This window comes from Colletotrichum fructicola (assembly GCF_000319635.2).
Source record: "Colletotrichum fructicola Nara gc5 chromosome Unknown KSG_Nara_v1_contig09, whole genome shotgun sequence".
NCBI lineage: Eukaryota > Fungi > Ascomycota > Sordariomycetes > Glomerellales > Glomerellaceae > Colletotrichum > Colletotrichum fructicola.
The window spans coordinates 1,666,874-1,685,028 of NW_027094059.1; the positions used below are offsets into that span (position 1 = coordinate 1,666,874).

At 55.2% G+C, this 18,155-nt stretch overlaps 4 protein-coding genes across 4 annotated transcripts; all 4 read left to right on the forward strand.

Annotated features, from left to right (window-relative positions):
• Positions 1 to 1,635: 1,635 nt before the first annotated feature.
• Positions 1,636 to 2,830, forward strand: crf1-1 (putative glycosidase crf1; the record flags this gene model as incomplete). Its single annotated transcript, XM_032029637.1, has 2 exons — positions 1,636 to 1,720; positions 1,803 to 2,830. 2 exons carry the CDS (start codon positions 1,636 to 1,638, stop codon positions 2,828 to 2,830), a joined length of 1,113 nt encoding a protein of 370 aa, XP_031891040.1.
• A 4,442-nt stretch (positions 2,831 to 7,272) lies between these two features.
• ADH6-1 (NADP-dependent alcohol dehydrogenase 6) lies at positions 7,273 to 8,414 on the forward strand (the record flags this gene model as incomplete). Its single annotated transcript, XM_032029638.1, has 2 exons — positions 7,273 to 7,449; positions 7,515 to 8,414. The coding sequence occupies 2 exons, from the start codon at positions 7,273 to 7,275 to the stop codon at positions 8,412 to 8,414; spliced, it is 1,077 nt and encodes a 358-aa protein (XP_031891039.1).
• A 595-nt stretch (positions 8,415 to 9,009) lies between these two features.
• On the forward strand, positions 9,010 to 10,170 carry CGGC5_v014751 (NAD-dependent protein deacylase; the record flags this gene model as incomplete). The annotated part of the gene is made up of 4 exons (XM_066153143.1): positions 9,010 to 9,085; positions 9,138 to 9,488; positions 9,593 to 9,966; positions 10,057 to 10,170. 4 exons carry the CDS (start codon positions 9,010 to 9,012, stop codon positions 10,168 to 10,170), a joined length of 915 nt encoding a protein of 304 aa, XP_066007368.1.
• A 1,382-nt stretch (positions 10,171 to 11,552) lies between these two features.
• CGGC5_v014752 (uncharacterized protein) lies at positions 11,553 to 12,986 on the forward strand (the record flags this gene model as incomplete). The annotated part of the gene is made up of 2 exons (XM_032029640.1): positions 11,553 to 12,024; positions 12,733 to 12,986. 2 exons carry the CDS (start codon positions 11,553 to 11,555, stop codon positions 12,984 to 12,986), a joined length of 726 nt encoding a protein of 241 aa, XP_031891037.1.
• Positions 12,987 to 18,155: the final 5,169 nt, after the last annotated feature.

Below are 18,155 nucleotides of genomic sequence, written 5' to 3' on the forward strand. Positions count from 1 at the left end.
CCCTGTGGTGGAATTCCGCTGGCGGCATCCGTACTTGTCTGGTATTAGTGGTGTGGCTTCTTCGTGTTGGTGTCAATCTCTTGCGCTGATCATCCAACGTCGCGAGAGACGGCGGTTTCGCGGACTGAGCTTTCCAGGAAATTATGCTTGATTCCCGTGGGCCGTTATCCGCAATGATGCACGGCGGATGGATAACAGGTCCTCGGTAGCCTGGAGGGGCTCATCGGATAGAGGCCGATGGAGAACCGATGCGCTGGAGAACCGATGCGCTGGAGGCGGCCTTCTCTCTCGTTGTCTTGATCGATGTTCAGTACAATGTACCACCACCCAGAACCCAGATATGCAGCCCCGGCCGATCCCTCAGGAACGGATGGCAGGCTGCTCCAAGCTCTCTCTTTGGCAGCAGCAACACCATCCGTCGTCCTTCCCATACCTCCTTCTGTTCCTTTTCCTTCTCCGAGGCCTTGGGAGGAACTTTGGAGACTCTCTCTCTCAGGAAAGGAACTCGGGGTCTCCTCACCCAGGCTCTGCCTTACGGAAAGGAGATCCCGGCCGAAAAGAAAGCAGCGCCACTCCACTCGGTGCCTTTCTTCTTCGGGCAAGGCGGTCGAATCCGGCGGCTCTGATTGGTTTTAGGGGTCAGCGTGTAAATTAACCCAGATGGATCCTGGACTCAAGAAGCAGCAGCCCACCGGTTCCAGGGGCCTTCATTGTGGAGTGTGGACTTCCATGGCTTCTCTCTTCTGGTCATGCCGCCACTCACACTTCTTGGGTGGACAAGTACCTTACTACGCTTCTCTTACTCTACTATGTACCTTACCTGCACAAAGTACCTTTTGTCTCCTCCATTGCTGTCTGCGCACCAGAGAACAAAGTGAACGGCCCCGTCACCCCGGCCAACCTACCGGATGGGAACGCCCCAAGAGCCAAAAAGACCCAAAGACCCAAGGGCTAAGACCAAGCAGCCAGGGGTGCCAGCTGATGGTGCAGGACTGAAAGGCTTGGCCGATGACAGTCGCTCTCCCCCAGCCCAAGGGCACCATCAAGGGCACCAAGGGCCAGTGCAGGGTCCTGAATAAGGTACGAGGTCGTATTGATTCGCCCAGCTCCATCCCCCGTCCACACCACCACACACCCACCACAGTCACAGTCACCTCCCGTGCTCCCCTTCCCAGGCACCATGGAGACTTTTTGCACCCATCCATGCCCAGCAGAGAGGGCCCTGGGTCGTGGTATTGGTTTCTGCTAGCTAGTTTGGGCCATCTGCTGCTTCCTGCCTGGTGCTGCCCTGTCCTCGCTGCTGTGCCTCACCTCACTTGCAGAGGATAATAAAACCACCTCCCCCCATCGTGTGTCTGTGTCTGTTCTCGTTCACCTCCTCACCTCTCCTACTTTGCTTCCCCACGAGCACCCTCATACCTCTTCTAGCTTACCTGCTTGTCTCTCGTTAATCAAGCCTTTGTTTTTATTTCCACACTGTCGCTCCTACCCAAGCTCCTTCCAACTTTTCAGCTCGAGCAACAGCCAGCCTCCTTTTAATACACAAACACCTCGCCCTCAACAACCAGAACATCACCTTCAAACTTTTCCTCCATCCTCTCAGTCTTGATACATCAAGTCTCAACAATAGGCACAATGTTCTCCAAGATCCTTACCGTGGCTCTTGCCGCTACCGCGGTCACTGCCCAGACCTTCACCACCTGCGACCCTACCAAGAAGGGTATGTATGACCTTCACATTTCACCTTCCCGTTTTTTTCAAGACTTGCCTGCCGGGACCACCTTGCTGACTTGGTTTTTCAGACTGCCCTGCTGACCCTGCCCTGGGCAAGTCCGTCAGCATTGACTTCACCAAGGGCAACAACGACGATGTCTTCCGCAAGCTCGACGGCACCTCTGTGAAGTTCGAGGATGGCGGTGCTCTCTTCGCCATCAACAAGGAGACCGACGCCCCCACCATGGCGTCCAAGAAGTACATGTTCTTCGGAAAGCTCGAGGTCGTCCTCAAGGCCGCCCCCGGCAAGGGTGTCGTCACCTCCGTTGTCCTCCAGTCCGACGACCTCGACGAGATTGACTGGGAGTGGATCGGCAGCGACACCGCCCAGGTCCAGACCAACTACTTCGGCAAGGGTGATACTACCACCTACGACCGCGGTGCTTACCACCCCGTGTCCGACCCCATCAACGCCTACCACACCTACACCATTGACTGGACCTCCGACTACGTCAGATGGTCCATCGACGGCACCCAGGTCCGCGAGCTCAAGTACGCCGATGCCAAGGGCGGATCTCGCTTCCCCCAGACCCCCATGGAGGTCAAGATCGGAACCTGGGTTGCTGGCCGCAAGGACGCCCCCAAGGGCACCGTGGAGTGGGCTGGTGGCTACACTGACTTCAACGAGGCTCCCTTCAACGCCTACTACAAGAGCATCACCATCACCGACAACATGGGTGGCAAGAAGGGTGCCAAGGAGTACGTCTACGGTGACAAGTCCGGCAGCTGGGAGTCCATCATTGTCAAGACCGAGTCCAGCTCCGACGACGACTCTTCTTCCTCCGCCGCCTCCAGCAAGACCTCCAAGGTTGAGACCAAGACCACCATGACCACCGTTGCTTCTGGCTCTGCCACCGCCTCTGGCTCTTCCGAGGCCACTGCCACTGGTTCCGCCACTGCCACTGGCTCTGGTTCTTCCTCCGGCTCTTCCAGCGCTTCCGCCACCGGTGCCTCCAGCACCACCGCTGCCCCCGCCACCGTCACCGGCGCCGGCTACATGAACAAGGCCAACCTTGCTCTCGGTGCCGCCGGTCTCTTCTTCACCTTCCTGCTGTAAGCAGCTCCCGACCGAGTAACCCGATCAACGACCGTACACGCACGCGTATGACTCAACAAAATAATCCCATTTGGAGAGCGGATTGTAAAATTCTTCGACTTCCACCACGATCCTTATCCCGACTGAAGTACGCAGGCCGTCCCCAGCTTTTTGGGGCGCCTTGGGCGACCAGTCGAGGCCAACCTTGACTTAATCTGGTACTTTTAATGATCACGCTCTCCGCGGCTTTTCCTTGGATCCTTGGGAGGATAGGATGGGGATCAGATCCGCGACGGCCATGCGATTCTCAGGGTGTTTGTTTTTGTCCACTCGAGAGGAGGAAGAAGAAAGGAAGGCAGCAGCGGGAACATATCGCATGGGAACATTGCAGCTTTCGGACGGAGGAGGTTTTAGATTTGGTGTGTTTTCAGCCGATGGTTCATGATACCTTAGAACAGTCGCCTCTCCAGGGAGGTTGAACTAGTTGCTTAACAAGAATTCTTTTGATAACATGAGTCGTCTTCTGCCCCCTCCCTGAACAGATCGTGAGTGACTTTATTTTTACTTGGGCGATTGGGTTTTCGGGTGACTCGCATAAAAGAGGATCACCGAGATGATCAGCCGTAACGTCTTGGCGGATACGAGAAGGTGCAATTTCCAACGTTTGAGGTTAAGGAGCAAGTATGGGCCCACCTTGCTGACTTGAGTCGGGCGTTGAACCCGCTCCAAAGACACGATGAGGGGACAACTGGAGGGGGAAGGGGAGGGAATTTGGCTCCTTGGCTCCTTGGAGAGCCGAGACCGAGAGAGAGGGGCGCGCCCGGCCAGTGTTCCTGCGCCCTACCTTATTCGGACCTAATTTCCACCATTCCGCGCGGGAAAAAGAAGCAAACGCGAAATTTCACGATGCGCCAACGGGCTAATCAACCAGTAAGAAGACCGAAAGCCAACAGTCCCGCCGCCGCCCTACAGCGCGGTCGTGCCATCAGCCACACTGCAGCCTAGAATCGATCATGGCGTTTGTCACTCACTGCACGGTACTTATCTCATTAGCCCCAACGTCTCCTAGAGTCCCAAGGTCAGCGCCAGCACACGTTCGGCGCGAGGCATTTTACCACACCACCCCTCAGGCCGATCCTTCGCTCGCCAGGACGCGATTGTTTAGGCAATTTGAGAGAGTGAGAGGGAATTGTCTTGGTAATTAATATTAAACTGCTTGAGCCAAGATGTGTTCGCCAGGTCGCCCTGCGGCATAATGTCTTCCCAAGGTCTGGGCAAACACAAGCGATCAAAGGGACGGCGACGGCGCATCTTTTAGGTATCGTGTGACCCAGTCCAGGCCAATTTTATTACCGCCGGAGCTGCTTTCCAGCCGGGGAGGAGCACCATTGACCCTCACTCACCGCATTTGTTTATTGTTCGTCCGAGCCCGCGGATACCTGCCGACCCGACCTCCTGCCTGCCATTGCACCGGTGACCCAGGTCGAGCCCAGGTCGAGGTGAAATTGGGGACCCCGCCCGGCGGACGGTGGACCGCGAGCCTCGGCCTCCTCCCAGAGAGCCAGTCCTTTTCGGTGCCGCTCCAGCCGCACAAGCATCAGTGCGAGGGCGATCAAATATCGACTGGGCGGTGGACTACGGATTTATTGCTGTGCGTGTCTTGGTAATCAAGCAATGCGAACTTTTGACCTGATTGCCTCCAGGCCCTTGCATTGACGTCTCAAGGGACTGCAAGATGTCGCAGGGGAAGAAAATAAGAGACGCGTGGGGTTGACGAGGAAGGATTTCAGTAGGTAAGCGACTCGGTTTAATCTCAAATTGTCTCGGCCGGATGGATTTGGCAGGCAGGCACCGACTGGGGGTCATGGTTCGGCAGGTGGAGACGATATCAGCCGAAAGTTGAATATCTATTGAAGTTACGAATTCTGATTTTCGCCTCGTCCTGCCCGGCCACCGCACTCTGATTCGGGAAGGAACTGCCGGCCTTGCTCCGAGGTTTTGCTCCGGGACGGGGCTTGCCAGTTGCCAAGGTAAGGCACAGATATTCACGGTGTAGTGGGGCCGAACCTGCCGTCGACGTGCATATGCGTGCCGGCAGGTTTATGCAGGTACGGCGCATACTGCCATGGTAGTTGCTCTTCAGTGGCAAAATCGTCATTTTTCCCAGCATCTTCTATTTTTCCTCTTTCCAGCTGCCAACGGCGGCCAATCGAAGCATTCCCGACATTGCGGTTGCTACCTGACACAAACCACCTTAGGCCATGGCCGGCTCAACGTCAAGAGTGTCGATCCTGCGCTGGCGTGCCAGACTGACGGATTGGAGAGGCGCCTTCGGCCAACGTTCGGATAACTGTCTCAACATCACCACGTACTGCAACCATAACTACCGCCCAGCATTGCCGAGCCGGTGGTTCTTCGTACGATTAAAGCCTCCCACGGCCGGAAGAACGGCGTCTGAAGTGTCATCGCCCCACGCCGACTACGGACGCACACCGCCGCGATTTCACGTCGGGATCTCGGGCAGCGAAGTTTCAGCATGCCCCCGACCACCAGTCGCGGCGCGGGATCTGCTGCTCGGAGATACGTAATCCCATCTCGTTGTTTGGGCTCCGAACAGTGGGCTGTTGTTTGATCGGGCCCGGCTTCTGAAGGGGTTGAAAAGTGGCATCCCAACGGGCGGCAACCGCGGAAGCACAGAGGGGTGGAACATGCATCGACAGCAGCAGCAACAACAACAGCTCTGCGTGAAACTGGGTAGCCCACAATTATGTGCTCTCGCGTCGACGAGATATCTCCGTCCCGTCAGCACCTTACCGCAACCTGCATCCTCGACCCTGGTCACCGAGGATAGGTCCCTGGCCAAGAAACTTCACCATCGTTGAGAAACCAAGACTCTGCATCCCCACCTTGGCCGAAAGCCTCTTTCAGAACATCGTGAGATCCAGTGTCGACGGGCGTCCCTCTGTGGACTCGTGGGGTTGGAATGTTGAAGATCTGAACTCTAAAAAATTGACATTTATTGTCTAGAGACACGGACGGAGACGGCAGACGGCAGACGGGAGACGGGAGACGGGAGACGGGAGACGCCGACTGGAATGACCGGCGGGAAGCGGATCGTGGTGACGTGCTAGTGGCCCCTGCACGACAAAGTTTCCCATTCCGAAGCCCACAAAAAAGCACGTTTCTAGAAGCTTGCCGGAACCAAAATGCCAGTGCGGACGAATGCCGCCCACGGAAGAGCCCGCACTTGACGTAAGAATGCCACACTTTTTGAGAGCCACAAATGCCAACCCAGGAGGGACTCAAGGGAAAGCTGTCTGCTGGAGAACAGAGAACAAATTTTACTGTGGCGGTGGATACCGAGGTTCTCCCGCCCTTGTCTTTCTTTGACTGACACATGGAAGAACTCAAAGAACGACAGAGAACCGTGAATCCCCAACCTGCCACTTTCTCAAACACCTGGCAACCTCCAATTTTTCTCTTTCGGCCCCTCCCTCAGCTTCCATGGCGGTGTGAGTCCGTGCAAGTGCCGAAGAACACTGGAGTCGATGACATCAAAACACCATGATCGTTCGGGACTGGCGGCCAAGAACATCCTGGATCTTTTCCTTATCGCCAACGGGTCTTCTTCGTTCCAGGGATCCATATGCACTGTAAACGTGTGTTAGACAGCTGCTCGGGCCTAGCCCGGACAGTCCCCATCTCTGTCGCCAATCCTTGAACCCATCGGGAACTCCAACGCCGTCTGAAAGAGCGAGGACACGGCACGCCGGAAACCTTGCTTCGCTGTTTGCTGGCCTCTCGCGGGTTGCCCCCATCCAATCCAATCCCCCATTCGCAACCTCCTACCCATAGAGAAGCTCTCAATCCGTGCGCTGCTTGAACAAGATTTCTAAGCCAGATAACAACTGAACCCACCCGAGCTACGCGGAGTGGCCACTCCCGCTCCAGTCGGACGAATCATTACGACGCATCTTGACCTTCTTTGGCCTTCTCTGGAAAAGTTCCGCTTCTTTCAAACCACCATGTCCCCTGGCGGGAGCCACCACGGGTATCACCAAGGATCCCTCCCTTCTGCGATCTGAGCCGCGGCATCGAGCCGCACTTTGGTGCCATCTTGTTCCCAGCTCGTTCCCGCTGTTTGACCCCACCCGTGTTGCAGTTTTTTTTTTTTCTCTCACTCTCTTGCGTGGATGCTATCGTCCCAAGTTACGGTTCCTTGGACGACGACGGCGGCGGCGTTAATGCCTCTTCGCCGAAGTGGTTTAGGACTTAACGTTGTTTTGAAGATGGGGGTTCGAAGGTTTAAAAAGAGCTGAGCTGCTCCTCGTCTTTCAGCAGTTTCAATTTGTGGAAGACACTCTCAACTTACACACATCAACTCAACTCTTCAACAACACTCAGCAACCTAAGATACCCTTTCTATCTCTTCCTTACCGACAACAACACAACACATAGTCACAATGGCCGCTACCGATTACAAGTTCGAGGGCTGGGTTGGCCTGGACGAGAAGTCCAGCGAGGGCAACATGGTCTGGCAGGAGTACGACCCTAAGCCTTGGGAGGAGACCGACGTCGACATCCAGATCACCCACTCCGGTGTCTGCGGTTCTGATATCCACGTCCTGCGTTCTGGCTGGGTAAGTTTACAGCAACAACACCACGCACGCCGCTGCGATGTGACAACAAGCTAACATGTCACCAGGGCCCCGCTCCCTACCCCGTCTGCGTCGGCCACGAGATCGTTGGTGTTGCCGTCCGCGTCGGCTCCAAGGCCGAGGGCGGCATCAAGGTCGGCGACCGCGTCGGTGTCGGTGCCCAGTCTGACTCCTGCCTCGGCCGCCAGGGCGACTGCGAGCCCTGCTCCACCAAGAACGAGCAGTACTGCCCCAAGTCCGTCCACACCTACGGCGCCTTCCATTACAACGGCGGCAAGGCCATGGGTGGCCACGCCAAGTACCACCGCTGCCCTTCGCACTTCGTTGTCAAGATCCCCGACGGCCTCGACTCCGCCTACGCCGCGCCCATGCTGTGCGGTGGTGTCACCGTCTTCTCTCCCCTGAAGAACCACGGCTGCGGCCCCGGCAAGACCGTCGCCGTCAGCGGTGTCGGCGGTCTCGGCCACATGGCCATCATGCTCGCCAAGGCCATGGGCGCCGACAAGGTCGTCGGTATCTCCCGCAAGGCTGACAAGCGCGACGAGGTCCTCAAGATGGGCGCCGACGACTACATTGCCACCGCCGAGGAGGGCGACTGGGCCAAGAAGTACGCCAACACCTTCGACCTGGTCATCTCTACCGTCTCCTCCTCCAAGGTCCCCATGCAGGACTACCTCAACCTCATCAAGCTGGACGGCTCCCTCGTCCAGGTCGGCATGCCCGACGACGGTGCCTACACCATCGCCCCCGCTCCCCTCGTCATGCGCCGTGTGAAGTTTACCGGCTCCCTGATCGGCTCTCCCCACGAGATCCGCGAGATGTGGGAGCTTGCCGCCGAGAAGGGCGTCAAGCCTTGGATCCAGGTCCGCCCCATGAGCGAGGCCAACCAGGCCATCGTCGACCTCGAGGACGGCAAGGCCCGCTACCGCTACGTCCTCCAGAACTAAGTTGGAGGCTTGCGATAGTTATGGGATGAATCGCTGCAGGACAAGGACTACAGACTTACACGGACGGGTCTTTGCTCCCGCAGCATTGTACATAAGATGAGGTTGATGACATGACATGGGTGCATAGACTGGGCATAGCGAATCGGTTACATGATAGACATATAGAGAGAGATAGGAATGAATCTCAAACTCGTGAAGCAACAACCTTCAATTTGAACAAACTCTGCGACCAGTGGTATGTTTCGGTGGTGATCTAAGTACGGATGTTTGCAGTGATGTCACTGACGGTGAGGAGTCACCTCCTCTTGGCGTGTGGGGGAATCGGATTCTAGTCCGAGCACAACACCCCCCAATCAGCCTCTTCCCATCTTTCCTGGATGCTTATTGCACCACGACGAAGAACGCGAATGTGTGACAAGGTATCTGAGTATCTGTCGCCAGCAGCCATTCATTGTTTTGTTTCGGATCTCTTCAATTGAGCCCCTGCGAAGGTTGCCTGACAGGCACGCCCGCCTCATGGTTGCCTAACGGCGAACATCTGCAAGGACTGCCAGAAGAAGATAAATACTGCAGTGAGCATCCGTCCCATCTTATCATGAGACACGGCATCGCCAAGCTTGGTCTCCCAATACTCAAGCAACTCAAGACACCATCCGCCCACACCCCATTCAGTAAGCTCACGACCGCCCTACAACTGAAACTCTAAGGCTGATGGTCTTCCAGCATCCCGCCAGATCCACATCTCAAACATGCCCAGGGCAAAGCACAACAATGTTGAGGAATTCCACAAAGCGCTAAAATCAAGCAAACGCATCCTTGCCCTTTGTGGCGCCGGCCTCTCTGCGTCGTCTGGTCTGCCGACTTTTCGCGGTGCCGGAGGCCTGTGGCGCAACCATGATGCCACTTCGCTGGCGACCATGAACGCGTTCCGCAACGACCCCGGACTCGTGTGGCTGTTCTACGCGTACCGGAGACACATGGCACTCACTGTCAAGCCCAACCCGGCCCATTACGCACTGGCTGCTTTGGCCGAGAAGAACCCGGACTTCTTGTGTCTCACGCAGAACGTCGACGGTGAGACAACCCCTCGATGTTCACCAAGCTCTTTGGTCTTACCAACATTTTTTGTTTGCAACGGTGTTAAGGAGGTGTACGTGAATAATGGCTGACACGGACAGATCTCTCGCCGCGAGCCGGTCATAACGTAGAACAACTCCGCCGCCTACACGGCAGCCTCTTTGACATCAAGTGCGCCAAGTGCGACTATGTCGAACGCAACAACACCGCCGACCCCCTATGCCCAGCCCTTGCTCCCGCGTCGAAGGATGTCAAGGACCCCAATGAAACGCTACCCCTCCTAGACCCAAAGAAAAAGCTCCCCAAGATTGAGGATGCAGATCTCCCGCACTGTCCGTCCTGCAAGGAAGGCCTCCTGCGCCCGGGCGTGGTCTGGTTTGGCGAGAGCCTCGACGCGGGGATGCTCGACGGCGTGGAAGCTTGGATTGAAAAGGGAAAGGTCGACCTGATGCTCGTCATCGGCACATCTGCGCAGGTATGGCCGGCTGCCGGGTACATCCTCAAGGCGCACAAGGCCGGCGCGAGGGTGTGTACTGTCAACCCCGAAGCTGAGGACAAGAACCAGATGTCCAAAGTCAAGCCTGGAGACTTTGCATTTGGGAGGGATGCTGCGGAGGTGCTGCCGTTGTTGCTGGAACCGGTCATTGGGAAGATTGACGAGAATGGAAGGTATTCTTGAGAACGATTGGCGGCGACTTGGTTGGTAGCGTGGCCCAAGATATCGATTACTTCGTTAGGCAATCTATCGGCGGCATCTATTCATCCACACGGCCAGACTGCAACCGCATATTTTCGTGCGGTCATGCTCAGACGAAGCTACTCGGAAGTATGCTGCGTAAACTTTTACTATTCGGGCGGGCAGGGCATAGGTGACAACAGGGACGACAAGAACAATAGGGATAATCGGAGATATTGGAAAAGGGAAGAATAAAACAATAAGACTTTTGACATAGAATACCAGTATAAACCTGGCATGGTAGTTCGCCGCCTGGTTAGTTTGAGTTATATGCCCAGATAGCAAAACTTCATGCGTAACTCAGAGGTTACCCTATAGAAGAGAAGCTGAGACTTTTCATTACTATACATCCATACATGGTATGAGATCCCCCCAATTACATCCTGTGTAGTATATGTAGAATAAACGAGAGGGTATGAGAAAGAACAATATTGAATCATGGCCATGTTTCGATTCCAGGCGCTACAGCAGTATCTTGGTGAGATCTTTCCCTGCACTGATTCATTGCTACTGGCTTCAAAACGTGAAACGATCACAAGCGGTCTGTGAAACCTGTCGACTGAGATGAAATATGCCCGGTAACGTTAAATGTTGACCAGCACGCGTGAGAGTTGAAGAAACCTGAAATTGCCTTTCTGCGCATACTCGACCTCCATCTAATGATTCTTAACCCAAGAGAACAAGTAGACAAGTCTACTAATAACATGGTGAATTTTCCGCATGGAATGTTTTACTTCTCGCTGGATTTACCCTGAGCTTTCTCAAATTACGTTACGACCGTCTTCATCAACACTAACTTTGCTGGAACCAAGACGGTTTTTCATTTTACCCAGACTAGAACGATGAAGATCTTTCAGCGGCTTTGGGGGACCATATGAACAGATCTATACATACATAAAAGTTGAGTATTTGAGCGTCCGTCGTGTGCAACCTCATGAAGTCACACTCCCCAACCAAAACCCAATACCCACGATGTTTTCAAAAATAGAGTTCAATATTGCAGCGTTCAAGTTCACTTTGATCACCAAGAAGGGTTCAAATCTCACCCTCAAGGCAATACTTTCCCTTAAAAAGCAGCCTCAAAAGTCATCTTGGGTCGCATCACATGATCACCTACCGATTCCACTCAAAACCCCCTCCTCCCCATCTCACAAAGGCACGCAGCTCACTCCTCACACAACCTCAAAACCTGCTGTTACCCAGATCGAGGAACTCATCACACGAGCAACGCACCAAAAAACGCAACAAAAAGACCTAATATGTTCAAAATATCACCCCCCTCACCGTGCGAAGCGGCCCGAATCGCCTCAATCCACATATCGTCAATGTCCTCGAACCCGCTGCTGCACCTCCAGTTCCCCACCCCGGCCTCAATCGCACACCTGCACGACCACCTCGCCCAAGACACCCTCCGCCACCTCGCAGGTTCGCGGGTCCTCGTCGCTCGCAGCAGCAGAAACAGTCACGAAAACAGCGCCAACGGTGACAACGCATCATCGCCATCGCCAGACAGCAGCGTCGCCTCGTTTGTGAAATGGGACCTCGTCGGCGTTCCCACACTCGGTTCGGAGCGCTTAGATGCGGGCGAGCGGCAGCAGCAGCATGCTACTGCTGCAGAACAGCAAGGAGGAGAGGAAAGCCATTATCAACAGCAACACCAAAAAAAGCATGTGGTGGTGGACGAGGATGAACGAGTAGACGTGTGGCCCATCTCAGCCAACCAAGAATATCTCACCGCCTACTCTACCGCCGCCTCGTCCGCTCGCAAGCAAGCAATGGGCACCCGGCCTTTTGTCCGTGAGTGAATTTCTTCTTCAGCTGCTTCTGCGGCTCGTTTCTATCCTACACGTACCTACCTGCTGCTTGATTTCTGCCGGGGCGGCCATTTATCCTAGTAGGCCGCCTCCCACTCCTCCTCTCCTCCATAATCTCATCATCATCTCCCCATCCCGGTATTTCCCTTACGTGAGATTTTCGGAAGATGTCGCGTGCGGCGTCAATCCCATCTCCTCCCACTGGCAAACACGGCAGGCAAGAGAGAGGCCGAGTGGTGCGTAATGGTCGTGTTAGCCCCCGGTGGTCCCCGCCAAGTCGACGTTCATTCACCAGCCCCCAAAGTCCGCAATTAAATGGCCCGGCTCCGAAGTCGCTCGCCGGCGGTGGGCCGAGAGTTAGTTCTCTTGGGAGGGGAAGGGACTTCGGCCATTTTGTTCCTTTTCGAACATGGAGATTGTATTTCGACGACTATCTCCGCGGGACCACAAATGACTCTCTCGCATAATGCCGGCCAGCTCCACGGAGAGAGAATACCCACAACTTTCACGTAGCACTTTGACATTTCCAAAGCCCGCCATTGGCGCTAATATATTACCCGGGAAATCTGACATATCGTGGGCTCGAACATTCATTCCCCGCCTAGCGGGTCTCCGCATGGCCTCTGCCGCTACGGCGGTGCGGCCGGTCGGTGGTCCGTTTTGTCGGGGAATGAATTGGGCCCCCTTCTAGATCTGACCTTCCTGTGTACCGACGACGGGTTCCGGGGCCGCGGAGCCGGGACGGCACTCGTGCGCGCCGTTTCAGACGAGGCGGCGTCCAGAGGGTTGCCGGTGTTCTTGGAGAGCACAGTGGACGCTGCGCCGTTCTACAAGAAGCTGGGCTTCGCCAAGGTCGGCGGGTTCCGGATCTCGATACCTGCGAAGAATGGCGGCGAGGAAACGTACGAGGAGGTTTGTATGATGCTGGAAGCGGAGGCTGCGTGACATACTCTGTCCGGAGCCCGAAGCTGGCGCCAGACTCAGAAGATGTCTTGACGTAGGATAAAGGCACGCTTGAGCATGAGCTCGTGTCTACTGAACCACACACACTACAGGCTCGCCATCGGGTCTGGAATCGTCGAAGACCGCAGCAGGCCTTCGCTATGGTCTGAGGTTTTGCGTGATAAACATCTCGGCTAAGTGTGCTTGCTGTGCATCACGGACGGGTGTGTTGAGACGCATATCCCGGTACTGGGCACGGCCAACTTGAGCGACCTGCAAGTCTCACTCATTTGATCGGATCGGCAGCATCTGCCTCTTACCCGCCGTCGCCACGTCTTCCGTCTCATGACCTACATTGATCGACCGCTGTTTGATAAACATTGACGGAAAAACGAATGCCAAGCTCATTGATTTCAGCGAGGTATTCCCGCGATGGTGTTGGTTGGTTTGAACATCAGGCCTGAAACGGCTCGAAGGGAGGACATCGAGCAACGTCGGTCAACACCGCCCAGCCCTCCTCAACGCATCAGAGATTTCCATGACCAATCGCATTTCCTAAGATCATCGGGTGCATGTGGTCTTGAACGTTGCTGTTCACCGGCTTGGGTTGGCATTAGCGTATTCTGTTGTGAACTGTGCGGATAGTAATGTTGGAAAAGACCCTTGAAATTTTGCCGCCGCAGCCCTGAATCGCAAGCGAATGTCGCGGGCCCGCAACCCGGGATTCATCCTGCTTTCACGAGTTTATCGCTTCCTAAAACGTAGGCTTCTGCCCGTGCCCACAGCTTGCGGTTATGGAAGTTCTAGCCCGCGGGTTGGGGATGATACCCCAGGACAATTGGAGGAACCCCAGGTTGGACATGTCGCGCTTCCCTCGTAATAGATGCGTGTTGTCTTGCAGAAGAACGGTCTTTGTGTGACTGCACACTTGCAACTTTGCACGTAATGAGATGAACGACATTCGGGCTAGTATACGCCGAATATCAAAACATATCCCCTTTTGTCTTGTTTTCGTCATGTTCCGTGATGCCACGAAGTTGGCCTGGTTTGAGGTTTCCTTAGGGCAAGGGACGTATTGAGGGGAGCGGACTCGAGTGGGAGCCTGGCATTTGATAGATGGCATTTCACATGACTGCAAGCACTCTGGTTGCGTGGAATGGTGTCAATCGTGCTGCGGCCTCGGACCGAGAAGCAGAGGTTGTCGGGTAAATCTTCACCGGCCGGGAGCTGCCGCTTGGCGGACTCCCTACGGTCCCTTTGGTCCTTTCGTAGTTACAGACGATGACCAGGTTGTCGAGGTTGGAAAGCACAGGCGCAAATTCCGCACCGCCGACGGCCCCCCGGAACGCTAGCGATAGAGCCGCCGGGCGTGCATCGTGAGTCTACTGCGGTAGCGGTATTAGGAGCTCAATGACGTAAGAGCCGGCTAGGCATGTGCGTGAGGGGATTGCCCCTGTCTGGAGTTGGTGGGTTAGGGGGGTCGGGTCGATATGGGTGTGTGTGATGAGTTCGCGATGCCGCACGACACTCGGAGCGGTCCCCCACGAAAGGCGCGGTTTTGGAGAAGGAGAGTGACTTGGGTATTGTTGAGAAAAAGCGGTCGGGAGACGCGAGATGCAGGGATTGTGGGGGTCTCCCGCGAAAGATGGTGGGAAGGTCAGGTTAAGCGTTTGCATGGGCGTTGAGATTTAAGTTGGTTGATGGACATGCGAGGTATCTGTAGGTAAGTAAAGTAGGTAGATGAGCGCGAGGGACACTTGGGGGCTTTTCGGCAGGTGAGCCGACGTGGCAGCTAGCAGATGAGATAGATGAGTGGGATGCTGTGTGACCTTTTGGCAGAGACCAAGAGACAAGAGGCAGGTTGCAGATGAAGCCGTTTGTTTGGTCGACACGGCGGCAGAACGAGAGTATGTGTTTTGGTGTGGAGGGCCGGCCAAGAGCTAGGCATTGACAAAGATGGTGGTGGTGTTGAGAGGAACGATGGTCACTGAGTAATTAGGGACTCACGGAGAACCCAGTGACGAGCCAGAGAAACAGGGCCGATGATTCGCAGGAGACCAAAGGTGTGCACCTGGTGGTGGATGCCCCGCAACCCCGCGTTACCAGGAGCTGAGGCTGGTCCACCAGATCTGGCTCTGGACGTTGGAGGCCCTGAGCCCTGAGGGTGCTGAAATGTGAGGCGCGTCGGGCACAACCGGGACCGTTGAAGCCTCATGCTCGGAGTCTCGACCGAGTGGTTTTGTTGTTTGTCGTTTCAATGTTGTAAGTGGGAGGAAGGGGACCACAAAAAAAAAAAAAAAAAAACGAGAATGTGATAAGACAGGGGATACCGACAAGTTCAACGTAGAGTCTGCAGTCTGCAGTCTGAGGTCTCCAGCCTCCATGGACCCTGCATCGACGCGACGGCGGACTGGCCGTGATTTGGCATCCAGGCTACTCCGTACAGAGTAAAAGTACGCAGCAGTAATCAGAGGGTATGCGGCATATGGAGAGAGGATTCACGGCATCTTGGGATGCTGGGTGAGGTGCGTTCAACGTTGCAGGTTTATCCCTCCAGGTAGATAGGGATGGGATGTTGTATGCGGGCCTTACTGCTGCCGCACGTCGGGCTGCGTGCGACTCGCTTCCTCTTCCTGCGGTCAGAGATGCCAGACTGCAGATAGACTCACAGAGTGATGAGTGTGAATGAACACCACCTATGCTCTGGCACTCTGCTCGTCGGTTGTCGATGGACCAAAAGTTGGAGGTCGCAGCGTCCTGACTCGGCAATTTTCAACTGTTACGTTATCGGTATTGCCGCACTAGACCCAAAGGGGCTAGGGCGAGGTTTTCCATAAGGTAACAGGAGCCACTTTCGGGGTACGAGTGCGCTACAAGCGCCGGGAGGGGCCCAGGGCCCCAGAGTCGCCATCAAGCTGCAGACAGGCAGTGGGCGCGGGTGGGGCCCATGTTCCGCCCGAGTACCGCCGACTCGGATCTTGCAGCGCCGGCCCTTTACGAAAGAGAATTGAATGGTGGATGGATGCATGCCGCTGGTCAAATGGGCCTGACCTTGAATAAGCAGCTCGACAGTGACAGTGACAGTCAAATATATGAGCCGTGATTTGCCCAAATGCCATTATGTATTTCTGTCTCGTAGCACCTTCAACCCAACGCCCGGCCGGGAATGGACAGAGATAAGGCTGCCTCCATCACCGGCCCATGTCTCGTGCTTTATCTTTCCCATCCGGCCAACCCATCCCTTTTGCCATGTGCTTTTGTGGACATGGTCGTTCGTCTGTGTCCACACACCACCACACACTACCACACACTCACACTACACACCACCTCTCTTTCTTTACTGCGAAGTACTGCGTAGGTACGCTCTTTTCCACTACTCGACCCTCGGGCGGGAATGCAACGAAAACTGCCCCGTCCTGTGCGACGTAATCGTTATCGACCGCCCAGCAGTTAGATCTGGACCTGCACGACTAACATGCCGACGGCGCCTCTTCTGCAAAGCATACACCCTGACAAGAGCCGCTCGCCATAGCCCGCGCCGTCACTCGCCTACCTTCCAGGCTACATACTGCTCAGGAACCTCTTTCTTTCTCTGACCACACTCTGTTACATACCACTACTGTCAGTTACCGCCGCCGAGGTCTGCTCTTCCACCACCGCATCGCGCCTTGTCGTTCGATTCCTCGAACCCAAATCGTAATTCTTTCTGACGCAATTGGACGCCCGCAACTTGGCTTTGCACACTTGCCCCATGTTGGGTGAAGCATAGCCTGCCCTGCCCCATTTTGCGCGCGCACTCTCTGTCTACCGTCTTTGTGCGTGGAGGAAGCACAGCCTGATTTACACTACTTTTCTAGTTCTTCTGTGTCATTGTCACCGACTCGGCCGCCGTTCAACGTCGGCATGCTTGTCTCGAGAGTTTGATGCCAAGCCATGCTTCCTGCACCTGCTCTACCGCTGCCGTTACCGCTGCCACTCCCGTTCCTTGCCTGATGCAAAATACAGAGTAGTGCTGTATGGATTACAAGGTCGGTGAGAGCGAGATGGACAGCTAGTCCCTGAAGGACCTTGGTCGACAGAGTGTGAGGCCATGTCCGTCCCATCCTGTCCCATCACATCCCATCCATTCCGTCCTATCCCATCCCGTCCCATCTACCTACTTGGACTTGTCCACGGAGTCCTTGTCCATGCCATGCTCCAACCCCATCCTGATCCCCATACCCCAGCAGACCAAGGTTTGGGACTTTCTCTCGTTTTGTTCTTGGTTTGGTCGGTCGTTCTTTGCGCCTGGCACCGAACCCAAGTCTACGCCCGCCGGCCAGTCACTCGCTGCCTTCGCCTCCTCCTCTAATACGCCCCCTTAGTATCGACATCCACCAAGACGAGACGTGCCATTCATAGTGAAGGGGGCCTCGGGGCGTGGAAGAAGTTTTAAGGCATTGGACCGTATTTCGAGACCGCTTCTCACTTGCTGCTGATGCTGCGTTGCTGCATGTCGCTCGCCGGCGGTCTGACTCTCTTGCTTGACGTCCCCTAAATGCTGTTCAGCAGATCCTCCTTGTGGTTGAAGACGCGCGCAATAGCTGATAGAGGGTGGGCTGCCGCAAGGACAATCCATCTGCATTTCGCATCCGCAATTCTTCCCCCGGATATTTTTTTTTCTCGTTGTGGTTGGTCTGCCGCGTCTGGGTACCTGAGCAGAAACATCCATCCGTCCTCTCTGTCCGTCTCCTCCTTCTGACTCTACCTGGCCATACCTACTGCTCTTTATCCTCCTTGGCCTCTCTCTCTCTCTCTCTCTCTCTTTTTCCCACACCCCCCTCTACACTTACTCTTTTCCACTTCCTCTCTTCTTCTTTCTTTCCATTCCTCTATTTCTCTCTCTCCGTTTCTTCCTCACTCCGTCATCCTCGCCACCCTCCCCATTAAATAATATTATTCCGTATCGAGCAAACGAAGCCGGGAAGAGGGCAAAAAAAAACAAAAAAACCGACACCCCAGGATTACCGGTGCGGCGCATCCAATAACGGATCCTTGAATCAACAGTAAAGAGAGACATCGCCTCTTACATATACTTTTCCCCAGGGCCCAATGACACTGATAAGCCAGGCTTATCTCATCCTTGCCTTCATCGTCACTTGAGCCCACCCGATATCGATCCATCCAAAAGCA